At 38.5% G+C, this 23,112-nt stretch overlaps 1 protein-coding gene across 9 annotated transcripts in view; it reads left to right on the plus strand.

Annotated features, from left to right (window-relative positions):
- Positions 1-21,847, plus strand: part of QKI (QKI, KH domain containing RNA binding) — a 164,860-nt gene extending 143,013 nt beyond the window's left edge. The window contains exons 6-9 of one of the 9 annotated variants that reach the window (XM_056853095.1): positions 12,243-12,539; positions 15,530-15,604; positions 16,356-16,411; positions 19,979-21,847. In XM_056853095.1, coding sequence (XP_056709073.1) covers positions 12,243-12,539; positions 15,530-15,604; positions 16,356-16,390 — 407 coding nt within the window. In that variant the 3' untranslated portion in view covers positions 16,391-16,411; positions 19,979-21,847. Of the gene's footprint in view, positions 1-11,930; positions 11,955-12,242; positions 12,540-14,761; positions 16,612-19,978 lie in introns of those variants that run through there. The other 8 variants (XM_056853094.1, XR_008933408.1, XM_056853097.1 and 5 more) reach the window with 8 other exon arrangements.
- Positions 21,848-23,112: the final 1,265 nt, after the last annotated feature.

The following is a 23,112-nucleotide window of genomic DNA, read 5'->3' on the forward strand; positions in this document are numbered from 1 at the left end:
GTGCAATCTGACAAAATAGTTGGTAGAATTGTCCGGTCTTTCAGTGTCTTGGAATAAGACCCTGTGTCCTGTTTGTGTCAGTCCATGTTCAGCCACTGCTGATTTCTCAGGTTGGCCAAGTCTGCAGTATCTTTCATGTTCTTTTATCCTTGTTTGCTTGCTGCGTTTTGTTGTCCCGATGTAAACTTGTCCACAGCTGCAAGGTATATGATATACTCCTGCAGAGGTGAGGGGGTCTCTTCTGTCTTCTGCTGATCATTTATTGTATTTTCTTGGTGGTTTAATGGTAAACTGAATGTTTGGATGGATATTATTAAGATGGTTTAGAAACGCCATTAATTTTTCTTCACCATGGCTCCAAATAGTAAATGTATCATCTACGAACCTGAACCAGACTGTAGGATTGTAAGGTGCCATGGAAAAGGAAATTGAGGGTAAACTCCCATTTCCTGATACCCTTGTCATCCGTAAAACAAACTTTCAGTTAGGTCACAAGGTCTACCGGAAACCAACTCACACAGATCGCTACTTACACAAAAACTCCAACCACCACCCCCGACAGAAAAGAGGAATAATCAAAACATTAATGGACCGTGCAAGACGGATCTGTGAACCACAGTTTCTCAAGGAAGAAACTAATCATCTAAATCACACACTGCTAGCAAACGGCTATTCCAAGAATGAAATCAGAAGGGCCATTAAACCAAACAAAAATCAGAAAACCCAGGAAAAACAGTCTCCCATAGGAAAGGTATTCTTGCCATTTATTAAAGGAGTCACTGATAGGATGGAGAAACTTTTGAAAAAAAATAACCTACAAACAGTGTTTAAACCCACCAAGAAAATACAACAAATGCTACGATCAGCAAAAGACAAAAGAGACCCCTTCACCTCTGCAGGAGTATATCGTATACCTTGCAGCTGTGGACAAGTTTACATCGGGACAACAAAACGCAGCATGCAAACAAGGATAAAAGAACATGAAAGATACTGCAGACTTGGCCAGCCTGAGAAATCAGCAGTGGCTGAACATGGACTGACACAAACAGGACACAGGGTCTTATTCCAAGACACTGAAAGACCGGACAATTCTACCAACTATTTTGTCAGATTGCACAGAGAAGCCATTGAAATTCATAAACATCAGCACAACTTTAACAGAAAAGAAGAGATTTTAAGAATGAATAAGGCTTGGCTTCCTGTTCTGAAAACCTCCAGACTAACAAAGACTACAGTCAACAATAGCCATGCAGATTAGCTTCGAATTTCACACATTAACAGATCACTTCAGGATACAATGGTTCCATATTAACATACCACACCCTCATTAGCACATTATCTTTATACTTACAGGACAATGATTAGCACATTACCTTTGATACTTTTTGCAGGACAATGATTCAGCTCAAACCCAACCCCTTTCTGACTATATATTACTCTTCCTACACCCTTGACACTGAGAGACACTGTCCTTCAGTGTTACTCCTCTGAAGATGCCTGCCACAGCTGCTGGCGAAACGTCAGGAAAGAAAATACCAAGACCACAGTTACACGGCCCGGATAACCTACAAGAACCCCTTGCACATGTGATTTTGTCATCAAAGTGTTATCCTAACTGTGGGGCATTTCTCACATAGTTAAGAGTACCATTTAAAGTGCCCTTTAATATGATCTTAAAATACACAGTATTCAACCAGGTCAAAAAGTGCTCTTTCCTTGAAATAAGCAAGCTAATACCTTGCCTGTGAAGCTAGCAGATACCCAGCATTCAACCATTGAATAATACTTACTACTTAAGAATTTTATGTGCCCTGACATGGATGGTCCAAGCTATCCCGATCTCGTCAGATCTTGGAAGCTAAGCAGGGTTAGCCTTGGTTTGTACTTAGATGGTAGACCACCAAGCAAGTCCAGCATTTCTGTGCAGAGGCAGGCAATGGCAAACCACCTCTGAACATTTCTTGCCTTGAAAACCCTATGGCATCTCCAGGAGTTGGCTGCAGTATGGTGGCACTTTACACACATACGCAAGATTTTAAAAATCGGTTTGCATTGCAGCACTAGATTGAGTCACAGTATTAGACCATAATCCAGAGACCTACACAACTGTAGAGACCACACACACACACACACACACACAGCATTGTCACATGTTATCCAGCAAGCTGGCTTTTCCTTTCAGAGAAATTTAAACGTGCAACTATTTAGGCTGATATTTTTCAAAAGTTCAAAGACCTAAAGGGCTCCCACAAGAATTCCGTGTTGAGTCGTTCAGTGTTGGAAAGTAGCTGTATATTCTTAATTTTGATTAAATTCGATCCTTTGAACACAAGGTTTTTGTACAGCTGAAGGAAGTTTGATAAGAAATACCCTTTTAAAAAACTATTTGAAGTATTCAAAATGTAGGTAGTTTTTTCTGTGTAATGCTGTTCATTTTTTGCACGTTTCCCTTCTTTTCCCAATTTTTCAGCTGTGAGTTCTAAGATCAGTCATGATTTTTTTTCAACAGTTCTTAGTATGGTTTAGCATGTTTTCACAAATTGCATGAACATAAGTTAACTTAAGCAAAATGCCTTGAACTTACTAATTTATTTTAGTCACATCTGTTGTTGAAGGCAAACCACACTAAGGATAAGAATAGGCAGCCAAATAGTAAATTGATATGCGCATTAATTTTTCCAGTCAGTAGTTTATTTCCCTTAACTGAACCACAGTTCTGAGTAAAAAGTCAGTGGATACTTGCATTATGCAACTGAGCTAATTTATTTTACCAGCTTTAATACAGACAGGTAAGGGTCTCTCGTGGATTGAGAAGGACTGAAATGTTTTTGGCCTTTGATCAGGAAGGGCAAGTGTCTTGGAAGCTCCCAATGTATATATTTAAGAATGTAGTTCTAGTGAAAGGATATGGAAGAGACATTGTAGCTATTTCCTTTCTGCTGTGTTTACTGATGTAATACATTTAACCTATGACTAAATATTATTAGCGGGACTAAGGCAGGACTCTTAAGCAAACTTACTCTAGGAAGCCCACAAACAAGACAACTGTAGCAGCACCATCCTGCCTGTGTTTCACAGCACCTAATATATTCGGCATGCTCCTCTGATCCTGGAGAGAGTAGGTATGCATCATGACTAGTATCCATTTTTACTAGTAGCCATGAATACTCATCTCTTCCATGAACATGTCCATTCCCCTCTTAAAGCCTTCCAAATTGGCAGCCATCACCACATCCTGGAGCAGGGAGCTACATAATTTAACTATGCATTGTGCAAAGAAATATTTCCTTTTATCAGTTTTGAATCTCTCACCCTCCTGCTTCAGCAGATGACCCCGTGTTCTAGTATTATGAGAGAGGGAGAAAAGGTTCTTCCTGTCCACTCTCTTCAAACCATATATAATTTTATAGACCTCTATCATGTTTCCCCTTAACCTCCTTCTTTCTAGGCTAAACAGCCCTAAGCGTTTTAACTGCTTCTAAGTTGGCTTTCATTTAGAAAACATTCAGTTCTTATAGTTAGTTCTTAGGAAATGTACTACCGTATATACTCGGGTATAAGCCGACCCCCCCAAATTTGAGGCCAGAAAAGGGAATTTCTTATTGACCCGCGTATAAGCCGAGGGTCAATAAGAAATTCCCTTTACCGGTAATGCTGCGCTCTAAAATGGCGGCCGCCATTGTAGAGCGCAGGGATGATCTTGCCCCTGCCCCAGGTCGCCCTCTCGCCAGCCTCCCAGGCCCTCCCGACCCACCCCGACCCCAGTGCCATCCAAGGGGGGGAAGAGCCCCTTAGCCCCCTACTCACCGGGGGAGGCAGCGAAGCGGCAGTGGCGCAGCCTTCCTGCGCCTGCAGGAGGCCCCTCCAGGCTGCTGCCGGCCGGGGAAAGGTGCGCGGGCCCGGCAGCGGCGGCAGCGCGGCCTTCCTGCGCCTGCAGGAGGCCCCCCCAGGCCGCTGCCGGCCAGAGGAAGCCGCGGGGGCCCAGCGGCAGCGCGGCCTTCCTGCGCCCGCAGGAGGCCCCCCCAGGCCGCTGCCGGCTGGAGGAAGCCGCGCGGAGCATGGCGGCCTTCCTGCGCCTGCAGGAGGCCCCCCAGGCTGCTTCCGGCCGGAGGAAGCCGTGTGGGCCCGGAAGCAGCGTGGTCTTCCTGCCCCTGCATGAGGCCCCCCCCCAGGCCGCTGCCGGCCGGGGAAAGGTGTGCGGGCCCAGCGACGGCGGCGCGGCCTTCCTGCGCCTGCAGGAGGCCCCCCAGGCCACTTCCGGCCGGGAGAAGCCACGTGGGCTCGGCGGCGATGGCAGCGGTAAGTTCCCTCCTCCCCTCTCCCTCCTCTACCGTATTGACCCGCGTATAAGCCGAGTTCGGCTTTTTCAGCCCTTTTTTGGGCTGAAAAACTAGGGTTATACGCGAGTATATACAGTATGTATGTATTGTCCCCAAATCAAGAGAAATAAGTTCTTCATGCTTCTCAGATTGCAATAACTAATTTATACGTTCTAAGATAGAACAGAGTGCAGCATGCTGCTCTTTTCCACATATTTGGTTTCCAGTTTTTCTCCAAGAAAACCAAGGCATTTGTATTTTTAAATTCCATAAATAAGCCAAATAGTAGAAATTTATGTATTGTTACTAATTATGCACTTATGATGATGGAGTAGTAAAATTAAGCGGAAAATTATTTCCCCCTGTGGCTTCAAAATTTCTAGAATGCAATCTAGACAATATGGTCATTCAAACATGAAACCTTGAAGGCTGAAAAAAGAGTCTGCCTCCTAAATTTTTGGTCTGGTCCCAGAGTCAAAGAAAATTTGTCAGTTTGACTTAGGATGTGCATTTGAGGGGGGAAATCAGTATTTTTTGTATTTGTATTTTGGGAACGGTTTTCATACCAGTGTTCTGGATTATTGAGGCCTCCAATAACATTTCAGAATTCATATTCTGCTTGTTTTTTGAACTCTGAAATTTTCGGGTCCACTACTCCCTATGAGACTCTGGGGTGCTGGAGTAGCAGTTTTTCAAGCAAATGATACTGAAATTTGCAGGGAACCTAGTCCTGCCTGACCACTGACACCCCCCCCCCCAGGATTCAAGTGAATTGGATCAATGGGTCCAATTCTACAGGCCTCTGAATAAGCCATTCTACTTGTCTCTATTGTTTGCTGTGGGTAAAAATTCCATACTTTCTCCAGGGCAAAGAAGTCAATAACCAAACACACAAGAGCATCCACTGGTCAAAAGCCTCCAAAAGCAAACTGTGCCAACAAGCTCAACAGAACCAACATCAAACTAGAGAGATCCAGCAGAGCCAACAGGCCAATGTGGCCATGCCAACCAGAGAACTCAGACCAGCTTAGCAAGGGACAGTGTTGCAAGCCCAACAGAACCAGTGTCAAACCACAGAAGCCAAGCAGAACCCAGGGCCAATATGGCAAACACAAAGAACCAGTTTCAGTCCAGAGAATTCAAACCACACCAGTCTGGCAATCCAGTACCAAGGCATCCAGCCAGACTTGGCAAGACACTGACAGAGACACACTAACATCACTTCCCTAAGGACCGCCTCAGAAAGCGAGAGGAAGGTGGCTATAGGCACCTGAGTTCTCCTCTCTCTGCTGTCTGTAAACTGTACCATCACTGGCTTGGAGGAGCTTAGAAACAGCTACAGCTGCCCTTTATCACTGGTGCTGCTATTCCCTCTCACCCCGTAAAGAAGAAACACAACAGCAATACAGCATGCATGAGCTTCATTTTAGGTGTTCTGGAGTTCTGCTTGTTTTCATTGATGTACTCGTCTACTTCCTAACGTCTTGTTCCAATGATATTTGTGGGCTTTTTTCTTTGAGAATGGCAAGAACAACATTTTTGGAACTGTATTTATTATCTGTACTGAGCCCCGTGGCGCAGAGTGGTAAGCTGCAGTACTGCAGTCCAAGCTCTGCTCACGACCTGAATTCGATCCCGACGGGAGTCAGTTGCAGGTAGCCGGTTCAAGGTTGATTCAGCCTTCCATCCTTCCGAGGTCGGTAAAATGAGTACCCAGCTTGCTGGGGGTAAGGGGAAGATGACTGGGGAAGGCACTGGCAAACCACCCCGTAAACAAAGTCTGCCTAGTAAACGTTAGGATGTGACGTCACCCCATGGGTCAGGAATGACCCGGTGCTTGCACAGGGGACCTTTACCTTTATTATCTGTACAGAATTGTACTGAGAACCTCACCACCACCCCATGCCACACAGTAGCTACAGTTCAGTTGAGTATTTTGTTTGTTTTTAATAACACAATCTAGAATGTGGGTTTTATATACTACCAATCAAACCCATAATTTCTTCTGTCCAAAGGAATGTCCTAATTGGGAAAAAGTGACATAGTAGCTTCAGGGTATATGCGAAGTTGGGATTTTTTTTTGCCCCAATATGCATCACTTTACACTTGCTCATACTGAATCATATTTGTCATTTTAACTCCCATTCCTCCAATTTAAAGAGATCCTTTTGGAGCTCTTCACAATACATTTTTATTTTTAGCTACCCTAAATAATTTGTTCCAATATTTAGTCTTGAACTCTGCAACTAATGATGTGAAGAAGACTGATATTTTTGTATATAGGCACAACTGTATCAAAGTATTTACTATTTGCAGACAAAACCATCTAAAATAGTGAACATGTTCTGAAACTGCACTGTGGGTACCATAGAGTGCTATGGACACGTTCTGAAATGAAGATAGGGTTGATACCTTTTCATTTGCTAAATTCTGAAACTTAAACATTGAGTGTCTCTGAACATATTAGGGCTGCCTTCTCTTTAGTGGGGAATGCTTCCTTACTTACCTGTAGAATCTTGTGTATTTTGCCTCAAGGCTGCCTAGAATAGTAGTGATCCCAAAGACGCTGCACTCCTTTAGAGGTGGCCTGGTTGAAATGGCAGGTTATGGCAGGTAACCTATTGACTGAGCAAGGGAGGCTCAGGTGCCATTCAGGACTAAGTGGCATACCTGTATAGTAACTGAAAAGCCACTTGACTTGTTTCAGTCTTTTTTTTTGAAATATTTTTTTTATTTTCTTAATTTGATATATCAACATATAAAACAATATCCAATGTTAAAAGATAATAATAATACAAAAAATAATATTTCTAAATTAACAATAAATTCACTTCCCCCTCTCCCTCTTCCGTCTGAAAATAAATTGTGTAAACGTTTGCTAACGGAACTAATCCCAGTACTATTTTAATTAACATATTCTTATCCTATCTAATATTATTAGATCAATACCTAATATAAAATTGATAAAAAGTGTAAATGAGGAATTAGATCAAAGAGTGTCCTTTAAATGGTCCCATTGAAAATTGAATTTTTCCAAAAATATTAAACACATAGTTTAACAATTGAGATAAACAGTAAAAGATAAAAACAAATAGGAACCATTATTAAAGATATTTGTATATAATCAAAGAAATATTGACTTCCCCTACACCTCCCTCCATTTCCATTAAAGATTAATTATTTTGTAAGTCCTCCATATCTCCCTAACACTCATTTAAAACATATTATAGTTCTAGTAAATTAATATCATATATGGTTCTATTTCCATTAAAGCCAATCCTTTTAACCAGTTCCTTTTAATCTTGTCCACAAGAGTGACTAAACTCTTTTAAATTAGTCCCTTTGCCCTGAGTTTCCAGCATTTCCTTCTTTTCCCCATTAATTGTAAGCGTTGAGGAACATCCTTGGAGGTTGTCGGTATAGGTTTGTTTCAGTCTTGACTAGGAGAGCCAGCATGGTGTAGTGGTTAGGAGCAGTGGACTCTAATCTGGAGAACCAGGTTTGATTTCCCCGCTCCTCCACATGAGCGGCGGACTCTAATCTGGTGAACTGGGTTGGTTTCCCCACTCCTCCATATAAAGCCAGCTGGGTGACCTTGGGCTAGTCATAGTTCTCTTAGAGCTCTCTCACCTCCACCTACCTCACAGGGTGTCTGTTCTGGGCAGAAGAAGAAAAGGAGATTGTAAACTGGTTTGATTCTCCTTAAAAGGTAGAGAAAATTGGCATATAAAAACCTCCTCCTCTTCCTCCTCCTCCTCCTACTGGGTAGATTTTGTCTTCTCTGCAGCAGCGTCTCCGAGTGCATTGTAGCACTTTTCCCCATAGGAGTTTTCTGTAGAATCTGGTGTATTTCTCATAACCTGGTTAGGAGAAATTAAATGGTGGTGGACATTATCAATGGCTAAACCTTCTCCTTACTTTTGGCAACCCCTGTTATTACTGATCTATTGTGCTCCCATTTATAAGCCCATGCTGGATTGGGTTTTGGGTTGTTCAGTGTCTGAGATATAAAGCAGGGCTTTGAATGGGTAGTCTGGGCCACCAACATGGTGTTCACAAAAAAAATGATACCTCAGCAGTACATCATGGGCTTCGTGTGCACAAAATTCCATCATCTATGAAGGATCTGAATTTTATATGGTATCCAAATGGTCATGTGTTTACAGTCACAGCCCACTGTACTACTGATGTGACCAGTATCATGTGACGCCTTAAGCAAGAATTGTTTGTGTAACTGGCTAGGTGGCAGCCATAAATTATGCACATTGTTCAGAGCGTATGCATATAACATTTTGTAGTATAAGCAATCTTTTTAGGATCAGCATAGTGTCTGTTCTTTTGGTTTGCTCTAGCTCAGAGGGTTTCCCAGTACAGTAACAGATCCCACTCCTCCTTTAATAACAGGGTGAGTCCCAATGCTATTATTGGTGACTATGCTTGGTGAACCTGTTAGTTGTTGAAAGATCAAAAAGTCTGATGAGCTTGGCTCGTCTTCTCTTCTTGTGTGAGACCTGATCATGTGCTGCTTAAGATGTAATCAGGCTCCGTCCTTATCTGTAGTGCTCAAACTGGAGATATCATCTGAGATCTTCTGCATGAGAAGTATTCTGTGTTAGGGCTTCTGATCTACCAGACATGCAGGAATTTAGTTGGGGAAGCTTTTCCTCTTCTCTCTATGCTTTGCTAAAATTTCTGCCAGCCAGGCAGTCAACAAATGTAGAAAAGCCTTGTCAAAGAGAAAGCTGACAACCCTAGGTTCCCTACAGTGTACAGTAAGAATATAACGCTCTGTTGAATCAGACCAGTGGTCCTTCTAGGGCATAGAGCTCCCCACACACACACCTGCCACCTCCCAGCTCTGGTATTCGCAGGTTTGCTGCCTCTGTAGATGGAGGCTCTCTTCATTCAACATGACTAGTAGCCATTGATGGATCTCTTCTCCATGAATCTGTCTAACCCCTTTTTAAAGCCATTTATCCTTATGGCCATCACTATCTTCCCTGGCAGTGGCATCAACATATACTTAAAATTAAGATTTTTTGTTCCAGTATGTATCACCTTACACTTACCCATGTGGAATTTAATTGGCTATGTGCTTGCCCACTCACCCAACTTAGATAAATCCTCCTGTAGCTCTTCATAATCCATCTTGGTTTACACCATCTTGAATAACACCATCTGCAGTCTTGGCTCATCTGTACATCCCTAATTCCAAATCATTTACGAACAAATTTAATAGCATCAGCCTTGTGAGACTCCACTGCTCACTTCCCTCCCTTGCAAGAACTGCCCTTGCAACTGTCATTCCTTCTCTCTGCTCCTGTCATTTAACCAACTTTTAATCCACAAGAAGAACCTGTCCTCTTACGCTGTTATGAATATAGACAGGTTGTGTTTCCTATTAAGGGGCAACTATGTAAACACATGCATCCTGTTTTTCAGTTGGTAAAGCAGTTCAGCAGTCTTGATGAGCTTGGCCAATTTGTTGTGGGCTGTTCTTTTCTGCAGGGTCTCTGTCTGGTGGATGCTTTTTCCTGCCCTTTCCAGAGATACTTGCTGCATTTCCAGTGTTTGGGTGTGTAGAAATAGATTGTGTTTTTAATACATACAGAAGAATTTGACCAAATGCCCCTCATATTTTTCTTGGAATTACTTGTAGGATGTTGCTTGTGAGATGTGTTGTGTATTGAGAAATTATTGGGATGTGGATGAGCATTAGAGCTTGTCTCGTGTGTGTATGTTGCAGCGATGCTGTGTTTAGGAGAAACCTCCAGGACTAAGGAAATTACAGTAAAGGCTGGCAAATGAATCTGGTTGCTGCTGTTGAATGTGAGGTCACTTCATCTTGAGCAGAGTCAGAACGGGAGGAATTTGGCTTGTTTAAAATTTGGCTTGTAGTATTTTAAACATCTATTAAACATCTCTCACTTACTCACAAGTAGGCATGCATTGGATTGCTCCAGACATCTTTCTGATATAGAACTTTCCTTTTCCTTCTTGCCAAGACTATTTAAAATACTAAATAGATGAGGGTGCTAATATACAGTTGCCAAATGTTTGAGAATTGGCAAGAAATCTCTTTTCTGTGGAATTTCTACTCCATGTTCAGAGGCAGCAATACCAGTGGTAGATGGCAACATCAGGAGAAGGCCTTGGCCTCTGTGCCCTATTTGTTGGCCCTTCGGAACAACTGGGTGCTGTGTGAAACGGACTGCTGTGCTAGATGGATCACTGATCTGACCCAGCAGAGCTACTCTTATATGTTCTTAGTTTGATGTAATTGAGGTGCCAGGCTACATAGCTGGAGCTGGAATAGGTGTGCCCGGCAACCCCACTCTCAGATGAGTAAAAAGGCAGGAAGAATTTGTTCCTGTATCCTCATTTTTTAAAGTATGTGGTAGAATTAAATACAGAGCAATTTATACAAAGTACCAGAATATCCACATTGCAGTTCAGGTAGCCTTTAGGCAAAATTCTGCCTTGAAATGCTATGTAAAACTTTGACCAGATGAGTGGGGAGTTAGTAACTAGTCGTTTTTTTTCACTAACTTGCATCAGTAAATCACAGATATTCTCTTTACAGCATGGATTTATATAACTGAGGCTGGTCCTTAATAACGTTTCCACCAAAAACAACCATACTAAGATTCAGCTTTTGTTACAGGGTGAAGTCAGGCTGTACATAAGCATTCTTTCACACTTTTAGAAGTCAGGCTGTACATAAGCATTCTTTCACACCTTCTGTTCGATATTACTGATCTATGTGAACAAAGCAGGAATAAAGGGACTTCACCCACCCATGCCTTACTGTTCCTAACACAGGAAGAAGCTGGTGCTAACAAAAAACCCTGTGAATTTGTTGCAACAAACTCGCATGGCTACACCACTGCAACTTGTTTTTCCTAGAAACTGAAATTAGAGGTTAACTAGAAACAAGGCTTCATCCACCGACTAAGCCATTTAGAGCCCTCTGCCTTTTTATATTCCTGTTATCATACTGTAATAGGCTTTAAAACCTAACTGTACTGCTCACAGAAATGATTTATTAACTACCAATGACTTGTGAATAAAATGTGAGAAGATATTTAATAAATTGTATTATGCTTTGTTTTCGTAAATGGGTCAAAACTAGGCTTAACCCTAAGAAGTGATGGTACCTATCTTAAGTGTGTACTGAGATGTACGTTATGTACTAGTGTGTGCAAAGGTTTACATATTGGTGAAGTACTATTTTTCTTGTCTAGAATTCAGCTATAGTGTTTTTCAGAAACATAAGATAGAATATTCTAATACCAGAGAAAGGGAAATCTTGATTGATAGGTTGGTATTCATCAAAAGGAACCCTTTTAACAATCCATAAGCAGTTTTCCATAAATGTCCAGTTTCCATTTGTATCCCCAGACATCCTGAAAACGGATAATGTTTATAAACACATACTTATCTATTCATACTAAATAGAATGTTTATATTACAAGCAGCAACTGAAATGTTTTATATTGTATGATATCTAAGCATAACTAAATTTCTGTGGACTCTATAATCTCACTATTTTTTTACTATTCCATGTGCGATTACAACAGTATTTTTCTTTGTTTCCTGCATGCCTCTCAGTCTCATGCAGTCTTGAAGGCATAGGTAATGAAAAATATATGGTCTAAATTGAGCTTTTGTGCTGTGTAACCTGTTTTAGAAATCTACTTTTCCATTTGAAATTGGCTTTTATTTTGCATGTTCATACATAATCACACTGGGAAATGGAAAGCTGTTTGCTTTTGAATGGTGTGCTTTGGCACTGAGTGATCAATGCATGTACTAATGATTTCCTTTTATTTTTCTTCTTTCCTACTTTTCTACTTTCCCCATCTTTCCATGTTTTGCACTGCTGTCTCCATACTTTCTTCTAAATTTCTTTGCTTACTGTAGCAGCCCTTGCCTTTTCTCTTGCAGCAACAGCCCAGGCTCCAAGGATTATCACAGGGCCTGCTCCTGTTCTCCCACCAGCTGCCCTGCGTACCCCTACGCCAGCTGGCCCTACCATAATGCCTTTGATCAGACAAATACAGACCGCTGTCATGCCAAATGGAACTCCTCACCCAACTGCTGCAATAGTTCCCCAAGGACCTGAAGCTGGTTTAATTTACACACCTTATGAGTATCCCTACACACTGGCACCTGCTACATCAATTCTTGAGTATCCCATTGAACCCAGTGGTGTATTAGGTAAGTGTATTCGGAATAAGGAACTGAACATTAATTTTTCAGGTGGTGTATGTCGCCGTTGTGTAACTTGCTGATTGTGGAAAGTGCCATCAAATGGGACAAGTAGAAGCCTTGCATTTCTTTTAAGCATATCATGCTAGTCAGGAATTTGTCCAGCTTTTCAGTGTAACATGTTCAATATAAGTACAAGCACGCATACATTTCTCAAGTAATAGTCAAAACTGATCTGATTACTTTAAATACTTCGCATATTTTGAAAATGCTATTTTATGAAGCATGAAGAAAATTAATCTAGAACATAATAATTCTTTTTGTAGCATATTTTGAGGTAAAAATGATTTTCTATATTTAGAGGGAATTGATGGATTGTATCGGAAAGCACATTAGTGTGCCACATTTGGGTGCAGATGAAATGTATTTTGAAAAATTTAAGGTTCTCTATGAGATGCATTCACCACTTTGGGCACCCGAAAATGAAGGGGACTCAAACATCATTAAACCTCATCTACCTTGGCAGTATATGGGCAGCGACATCCCAAATATTAAGGAATAAGGATGCACTGCTGCAGACAAATGTGGGAGAATCTCAGAAGTATCACCACTGATATAAAAGGCATAATCCTGTCCTTGAGGAAAAGAGGCCTACTGTAAGGCAGTATTAACTGGGCACCAGGTATCAGAAGTTTGAAAATGCTGGACTTAGTGGGAGATGTAATGGAGTGTGGCAGTAAAAGCAAGCGGGGGGGAGAGTCAATGTCATAAATGAAATTAGAGTGGAAGAATTTGCATCTTGAAATGATAGTCATTTTTGTTCTCTTGGTCCATTGACTTGCTGGGTTTAGTGTCAAATATATACGTTCTACACTATACATACACTTGTTATATAACAAGTGGCCTGTGATGAAAAGCCAAAACTAAGCATGTCTAAGATCCATTGCTTCTGTCCCTCTAAAATCAGTGGGACATAATACTGCTTAATTTTGGCCAGTTCATGCTCATAGTCTTATTATTACTGGATGCTAATCAAACAGAAAGAAAATAATATACCCTTGAAAAAATATATATAATTCCAGTAGCGAAAGTTACTGAAAGGTAGATCTCAGTGCTTCAGCTCATATGATCCAGTGGTTCATGTCCAGGAAAAAAAAAATCAGCTAATTTTTGCTTTTATTACTTTATACTACCTTTGTAGAGTCTGTTAAGAAGACTGCTGCAGATTATCCATTATAACATGCTATTTTAAATGAACAACAACTACAATGCGATTTTGAGCCACTGTTGCAGCCCCTTTTCCTGCAATCACTTAATCCCTCATCATTTGGGTCCTTTCTTCCAGTATGCAGATAATTGACAGAGAAAGAATATTAGTAGTGTAGGAGGTATCTGTTAATTGCCAGTAACATCTCTCTTTATATCACTTCACCCCAATCATATCTTACTGCTGGTGTATCTTGTTGCAGTGTATACCCCACTCTAAATACTTTTTAACTTGGATTTGGGACCAGGCTACTGGTAAAAGCCATAATAAGTGATCTCTTCAAGCCATTGTCAGTGATGTGTTAAATTTCTTAACTTGCAGGCCATTTGTTTTAAAAAATAGTTATTGCTGTATGAAAATAAGACTTCCATGTTGACATCAATTAATTGAGTATTCTACCCCCCGCCAAGAGATTATTATTTTAAATAACTTCAGGAGTAGGTGGAAGTACTAATTGTAATCTGTGCAGTAACCCAAGCAATCAAATTTTTGAATTAATAAACCCAGGCTACCATGCATACAGTGCTGCTGTTGGCCAGCACAGGCATTCCTTCTTGGTTGTAATGGCAGTATCGGGGTCATGTTCGCAGTGGTAGTGAGTGTGTAGAACTGATCCCAACACTTGAAGTGAATGGGAAGTCCCTTCTGCCTAGTAGAACACCACATGTATGCTAGACCCGCCCAGTACACGAGGAGCTACTTTATTGGAACTGTGTACGTGGTTCTAACAGGCAGTTCTGTCGTAGAAATTTAAAACACCAGAGAGCTGAAGGCATTACTTTAGAAGTCAGTCATGTTGACTTGGTCGGAATGTAACAAGATACGCATGATTTTACGGTAAAATATTAGGGTAATTAAATTTCTCAGAAGAATGACCATGAGAAGTATGTGATATAACTGGAAGATGTACATTAGCATCAAATCTTAGTTGACTAATCTTCAATTCCCTTCCTTTTATCTTTAGGTATGGCTTTCCCAACGAAAGGCTAAGAATTCAAGAACGGTCTTAACTGAACTCTCATCAGAGCTGACTTTAACAAATACTTAGTTTTCAGCGGCCTTGAAAAATTGTAGCCTAGCAGTCAGTGACTTACTTGCACTTTTTTTGCACATAGAATTAAAATGCTATTAATTTGGTGTAGCCTGTACTATATATGATAAACTTAGCTGTGATTTATGAGTGTATGGTAGTGTACTGACTGCTATGTATTCTGTACTATTTGCTTTACTAATCACCTAATTCATTGCAGTTCACAGTTATTGACTTAGTTTTTAAACCACAGTCTGTAGGCTTGAGGAATTGCTTTAAAAACGTAAAAAAAAAAAACTGGTAAAAAACTGGAAGTTGTTTTAAGATTAGCAAAGAATCATCAGTATTAAAAATGGCATTATTTAAAAATAGTCCTGCTGCAAGGAAGGCACTTCAGTGAATATGTGACTAGTAAAGCTCAAATATGCTTGGGTCTAATAGATTTCATGAAATACTGTAATCTTGAGTTTGTAAATGAATGGATAATGCAGGTTAAGGCCCAGATGCTTAAAAATGCAATATTAATCTGCACAGATACGCTCCATATATTAAGGTTAAAATTTGAAACTACTGTGCCTTAACTAGTTGCTTTCTTAAAATGAATTTTTGAAAGTGATCAATTTTAAAAACCATTTTGATAAGCCTGCTGTTAATGTTTTTGCAAATGTTTTCTAACTGTCTTGGTAATTGCAATTTAACTAGGTGCGGTGGCTACTAAAGTTCGAAGGCACGATATGCGTGTCCATCCTTACCAAAGGATTGTGACCGCAGACCGAGGTTAGTTTAGTTCTGCAGTTCTTGCTTATAAGAAATGCTTTGAGTGTACATGAAATTTGCAACACCACAGCTGGTTAACCAAATACTGTTTTGACCATTCTATGGATGTTTTACATCAATTGAGATGGTAATAATTTTAAACATCTGGAAGAATCTTGTAAACTACTGTACCCTCCCATCTATATGAACTATATAAACTTCCGTGTATTCAGTTTAAAATGCTATAACTTGTTCCCTTTTTAAGCACTATTTATGTTTTTTTTTAAATTCAAGCAGGACTCAAGACTTTAGTGTTACATTAATAGTTCATTATCCCATGTGACTCTCTATTAGTTGGAAATAGCAGATTGGTGTTGCAAAATAAAATGAATGAATGGGCGCTTAATGAGATAGAAGTAAATGCTTTCTATGTGTTTCAGGAGAAAGCTGAAGATTTAGTTTCCTCTTTGCTGATAAATGGTTTGTGCCACTGTACTATAATTTGATCAGCTGTGTGAGAACAAGATTCTTTTGTAAATTCAGCAAAGAAATGTGAAAATTATGTATCAAAAGTTGGTTAGTGTTTGTTAGTAAAGATACTTTCCTTAAGTTCTCCTTTCCAAAATGAATTTTCAGTTTCAATATTTGCTGCTAAAATGCATTTCCTGAACTTATTGCAATTTTGATGCTTTTGTTAGCTAGGACAACGGTTTTTAGGCCCAGGTTGACTTGGCTAATGGAAAATAAATCTTCATTTTCTCCTTTTCATCAGATGTAATTTACAGTATTCAACTCTGGAACCCTTGAACAAATTTAATCTTGTGAAAAGTGAGCATTCGGTTTATTGACATTGAATAGACTACTGGAGGTTGTGCAATTGTTCATATTTTCTCAGGAGCATTTCTCCTAGCGGTGGTTCTGATTTGGTTTGAGTATTTGGCAGGTCACTGTGCTGTCTCTTTCCATATGAATGCTCCTTCCCTACCTCACAGGGGTGTTGTGGGGAATAATTTCTGGTACAGAGTTCTAAAACACAAACCATAATGAAAGTGCTAAATTACAGAGAACATGATTTCTTTCTGTAGGTATCATGTGTTGCACTAAAATGAATTTTAGGCAATGTGTTTATCATAACATGATATCAGAATGCTATATGCCACCCAAGATCTTTTTCTGTATGTACATTTTAGCCAGCTTGGGGACTTTACAGCAAAGGAACATATCTTAGAAACATTCCAAATCAGAGGTACACACTAAAAAAGCATATTCTGAATCATTTCAGAAATGGTACACTATATTCCTAAACATACAGCTTCCCTGAAAAACCACTACTTGTCTTATATTTAATCACAATCCTGGTTCTGACAACATTCTCGCCTATGTTCTTCCTGTAAGACAAGGGAACAAAATTTTGCCTTCACAGTTCACCTGTTCATCCCCAGGCATCCCTGGATTGTTACCTGTGAGTACAACATTTGAATAAGGTGTATAGATGTAAAATCAAATACATGTAGGCCCAAATTGGGTGATGCATGCATGTACCCTATCCGAATGTTATACTGTTTGGGGTTGCTGGGTGTAGTATAGCTGTGCCTAGACAAGAATAGAGTCACGATTACTGAATCTTCTTGTTATTAGCTTTTGCACCTGAAAGGGTTGGCAGCTGGGTATTCATAAAAAAGAAGCTATGTTGTCATCTCCTCTTTGGTCATTAAGATCCACACATCAGAAAACATTTTGCAGACTTTGGGTCAGATTTTTTTTCTTTCAAATAACTTGTAGCAGCAGAGTTTGTGGAGTTCTTGAATACATGTAGCATTTGCAATTATTTTTAACAGTGAGAGGTCCTCAAGTGCCTTATGAATGATGACCTATAACACTTTCTCCTTTAGTATAACTGATTACAGGTTTTCTTTAATGGTGCTATGCGATTTAATAATATGTATAATTAGTGAACATGGCAGATAATTTCAGATTTCATAAAGTTCTATAACAGTCTTTGTGTTTTTGAGCAATAGACTGTACTTCAGTAAATTAGTCTTATGTCTAGTTTTATCTTTTTAACATTCTTAAGCATATCTCTTGGCATATGGTTCAGGTTTTATTGAACTGCTGGCATACAAAAAAACAAGAAGAAATGTATCTTAAACATTCTAAAGTTAACAGGCAGACCCCATTTAAATACATGCTTTGATTTATCCACTACTAGTATTAGTTAAAATATGTCAGTAAACCGAAATGCACTCTTTTCATGAGGAAAAGTTGTAAGCAGATTGGTTTCGGTCTGCAGTTAAAAAAAAAAAGTATTTTGGACAATTGTAAAGCTATTGTCATGTTTTCTCATTAAGCAAGCTTTTATTCTTAATGTTGGCTTACATGTAAGCATTGTGTTTAGGCAAGAGCCCCCGGTATGTCAGTATTCATTCTCTCGGTTTAGAATTGAAGAATACAGCAGTACTTACTAAATTTCTGCTAAGGTAAAGGCACTGCTATATAAATAATACAAAACTGAATTTGATTCATGTAACAGAGAAACTGACTGATTTAATTGTAATAAACTGTAAATGGTGTTGCACAGTTGACAAACCTGTGTGTACTGTAGAAGGTCAGGGACTTGGCAGAGGATGTATCACAGGTGTACTGGTATCTTAAGATAGCTTGCATTGATTATATATGCCACAAGAATGGCAATGCTAAGGCTATAACTGAATGTTTATTTTTTTCTGAAGCCAATTGTCACATAATTTATATATAAAATTGTAATACTTTTTTAAAATCAAAATTGTAGTAAGTACCAAGAATGCTTTAAGATTCCGAATATCTAGTATACATTTTAAGGTGGCAAGATTGTGCCACGTTAAATATTTATTTTTATTTTATTTTTATTTTTTACAACATTTTTAACTTAAATCCCACTTTTCAGATTTTTTTTCCAAAAAAGAAAAGAAAAAAAAAAGAATCAGGGAACAGAAGGTATCATTTAAGTTGCAGCAATAATGTTTAGTGTTCATGAACTGTAGCCTAAATGATAGGCCACAGAAACAATTTACCATGTGAAAGTAAATCCTACCCATGATGTAGGTCATTAAAAAGTGTGCTATCTGTGAACATTGCGCCTACTGATTTTATTTTATGAAATGGCACAAATCTGACTTTGCACTGAATACCTTTCTCACTTTCATCTCCTCTGCTTTAGTCAATGGCAACAGTACAAATACTCTTATCAAACCTCAGAATTTATTAGAGATGATTAAGCTGTTGAATGAGTCTTAAAATTTGTACTACTGTAAAGTGGACCAAGTTGTTAAAGGAGAATGTGAGAGAGTCATTAAAGAAGGAACAGCTCAAGAACATTGGGAATGATAACTTTCCACTTGAGAACTTTTTTATGTTTTACTGTAATTTTTGTGTGTTTTGGAAAAGAAAATAGTATTTACAGGTGGCTTCTTTTAAAATATAAAAATATAAAGCAGGAATGTATATGAAATGTCAGATTTTATTGTATTTGCAGAGTATTAGCTTTGAAAATAAAGAGCTGTTTGTAGTTTTTAAAATGCCTTATTAGTATCAATTAGATTTCCTCTATTTTTGATGTAACTAGAGCATTTTAAGTATAGAATTTAAAATGGCAGGACTTTTACAGTGTTTACATGCAAGTGCATTTTCTTAGTGTCCTATATATGTAAAATAGCATTTTCAGCAGGAAAACGCTATTTGACCTTTTCCTGGTTTGGCCTTTTCCTGGTTCCCATGATGATGCCTACACTTCTAAACTACAATTTAGTATTGCTTTGTATCATGAAGCCAAGAAATTCAATGTTGTTTGTAAATAGAATCATTGAAAAGCAATAAAATTTATTGAACAAAAACCCCTTGTTTGGCCCATAGTTTATGTGGAACCAAATTGTTCATGACAAATCCTTAGATTCATTTCTTTTAACAACCAGTTATTAATAATCACATTCATCATTACTAGTTGCTTTGATGCTTGCAGATGGGAAAATACTAATGCTTAATAGCAGTCAGATACTGATTGGTACACTGACTGTTTAAAATTATTTTACCAAGTTCCAGAAACAGTTTCATTTGGGTTTTTTGTTTGTTTTCTTTCATCGACTGCTACTAACCATTAGTTGTTATATTTTATTTTCATTTTTTCTTGTTAACCAGTTTTGTGGGAGTGGGCTTCTCCTTCACATGTTCAAATCATGATACTGAGGTGTCATGATTTTTATTGCATTCTGTAGATGGTGTCAAGCAGTATGTCAGAATTAAACATGCTTGTTTTTATTAGTTGTGATTAGTTTTCATGTTGTCATTAAGCCGTCACTAGCTGAAACTAATCTCTTCTCTATCTTTCTTTCTTTTTGTTTTGTTTTGTTTCTAACCACCCAGCCGCCACCGGCAACTAACCTATGACCTTCTGACCTCTGAACTCTTCACCCAATGATGACCTGACCATGCCTGCCTGCTGATCAGTTAACTGGTAATCGCCTTTGCTTGCCTGTCTTCAGTGCAGCGAGCTGAGGCACTTGTCCGTTCGTCTTACCATCTAACAAAAGACAAAGAACTTGTCCTCCAACTCAACTTTTTTTCCCTGTTTGGGTGAAAGTGGTTCTAGAACCTGCACTGAATAGTAGTAAAGCAATAAGGTCCAATTCATCCCTCCGCACTGATCATCCTTTAGTGTCCCACCCTAAATGAATGGTAAGAAGGGCCTCACTTAAGAGATGGAGGCAAATGTCCCTTTTAACTCCCTGATGACAGAGGCAGTTACTGTGAGACTTCTAGGAATCTTTCTCTTCTCATAAAGAAGTCAAAGCTCTCTTTGAATGTACTGTGTGATGATGCATCATGCATGAACCTTTGGTCAGGGATGTCATTGGTGAAGGGATTCCTAAAAGTATTCAAAATTTGACATGCAGTGTAGTCACTACCAGTGCCCTCAAAGGGCAGAAGATGCAGCCTTTTTTATATTACCTGCCAAATTGGGTGTTTTTAAGAAGAAAAAAGTGCCATGAAAGATAGGTTACTGAATTTTTGAACTACATCAATGCATAAACAAAACAGCAACACTATTTAAGCTAAACCTGAGATAAAGTTCCTTTTACTATACAACTTCCTTAAAAGATTACACGAGTACAAGGTACATGCATTATGTGTCACATTACTGGGCAAACTGTTCAAATATTTTTTTAAACCTCCCTGTATAGAGAAAATTCATTAAGGATGTAAAAGCCATGCTTGCCTATTTGCTGTATACATGTAATGAAATTGTAGATAAAGTGTAGTGCATTGAAACAAATTGAAAAAGTAGATACTTTTACTATACAAGGGTGCTGGTGCAGAAAAAAATATATTTTTGGAAATGTAGCATTTTATACTTTCAAGTGTTATAAAAAAGAACAAAGAAACCCTTTATTTCATTAAATAATTTTTTCTGGTGGTTGTCGAGAAACAAAAGACCAAAAGAGCCTTTTTGTCTTTCTTTTTTATTTTTTAAGTATTGGAATAAGTATAAAGAAAAGAAAGTGCCTTATTTTCTTCATGGTCATTTAGTCAGATGTCTCGTATAATCAGCTCCTCCCTCAGACAGCAAGTAAATGCATGCCACTCAGTCGCCCAGTATGTGAAAAGAAGCTGTGAAGAAAGACAAATAAGTTGACCATTTAAATTACCTGATTTTTGCCACGACATGATGTAACTGCCAGGATATATACTGTGAAATAGAATCGTACCACCAACAGCCAACCGCAATATTTTTGTAACATGTTCCCTCTTCAATTGTAGACAGTATATTTTTATAGTCCTTGCTCAGCCTTAAACCAAAGGGTTCTAAGATGCAGTCTCATTATAAATGAAAGCATTAAATGACAGTATTTATATAGTGGCAAGTGTTAATTGTTTATCCTTTGGATTCAGTTGTACTGTTTCTATTTGAAATAGATGTGGGAAAGTACAGCAGAACTCGAACTTGCTACAAGATAATTTTGTCAGTGATTAAATTAAACATTCATACAGGCCATCTATCTTTTAAACATGTTTTAAGTTTTTAGGTGTTTGCTCTACAATGCCAAATAGTGTAACACAGTGCATAATTATCATCAAACTCCTACTTGATGAATGTTAACTGCTGGTTGCGCTTTACTGAAAAGATAAAAAAGTATCAATTAACTATCTTGAAAGTCTAGTTACGCTTCTAGTGTCAGGATAAATTCATTGAACTGGGCTAGTGTGAAACACTTTACGCACAAAGGTGAGTCATAAAAAATGAGTGGATAGTGGTATGCTAATGGCTTAATCATATTTGGCAAACATCAGGCAATAACTTGCCCCTTCCATAGTGTCAACTTCTTATCCTCCTAAAAACGTTCACAGCTTCCAAATAAAAGGTCAATAGTAAGTTAGGGTAAGAGGGCTTATTTTTTTAAGCACCTGCATGGTGACTTTGTCTAACATTGTGTCTCACCTGGAAAGAAGTATCAGTTTATTTACTATGCAATAAACATTCATCCTTTTGTACTCAGCTAGCTTTTCTTTTATTCTGCCACTGGCTTTGTCTTCCTGTTACACATAGGGTTGTTTTGGTTTGACTTTCAGTATATGCTGTGCCATTTTGATTTTTGTTTGGTTGAATAAACTTGCGACACTCAAACATTTTGAAGAGAGAATTGCTTAAAAAAACACATTACCAGTATTTGATCCAGTTTCATCTCAACTATGATAAACCTGGACATTTTTAGATGCTGATCAAAGGTCTCTTCTTGGGAGAAGTGTGACTTGTAATAGTAATGTTTGTTCTGGGAAAGGTTTGAAGACTTAGTTGACAACATTTTTGATCAACTTAAAGCATGACTTTTGAAATCTCTGAATGCCTTGGTTCTCAGTATTATCACTTATTGAATTTTTCTTTTATTAAATATGTAGTTTAAGACTTTTTTCTGACAGTATTATGTATTTTTTTTTAGAGTGGGTATATGGGAGTGTCGCTTGTATGTAACCGTACAGATGACATGTATTTGTCTATTCTTTATCTTAGTTTGATGCTATGTATGTACCATAACCAACCTATTGCCTATGAGAAACATGTAAGATAATGTATTTACAGCCATTGTTACAAGTTTATAATGTATTTTTCTATCTTGTTTTATATGTATGTTATATAACATTCAGAAGAATTTTTTTCCTGACTGAGAAAAAGGATACAAAAATGCAAAACCCACAATTTTGATAACTGAAAATTGCCAATTGTTTTGCTGTACTTTATTATTATATTGGGAGTGTTGTCTTTCTTGGGCTTTTAGTTAGCTACTGGATTGAATACATTAGACATATTTGGGTTTTAGTTGGGTTTTTACATAGCTTGCATTTTAATTCTTTGGTTCTTTGCTGTTTCTATTAACCCATAGCATTATTTTAATAAATGTTATAATACCAACCTACTAACTCTGGACTATGTCAGTTTATTAACCATTACATGTTTAATTAAAATAAACAAGGAAAGACGGAAGAATGTAAAGTCTTGAGTT

The sequence above is a fragment of the Euleptes europaea genome, chromosome 7, assembly GCF_029931775.1.
Source record: "Euleptes europaea isolate rEulEur1 chromosome 7, rEulEur1.hap1, whole genome shotgun sequence".
In the NCBI taxonomy this organism is placed as follows: Eukaryota; Metazoa; Chordata; class Lepidosauria; order Squamata; family Sphaerodactylidae; genus Euleptes; species Euleptes europaea.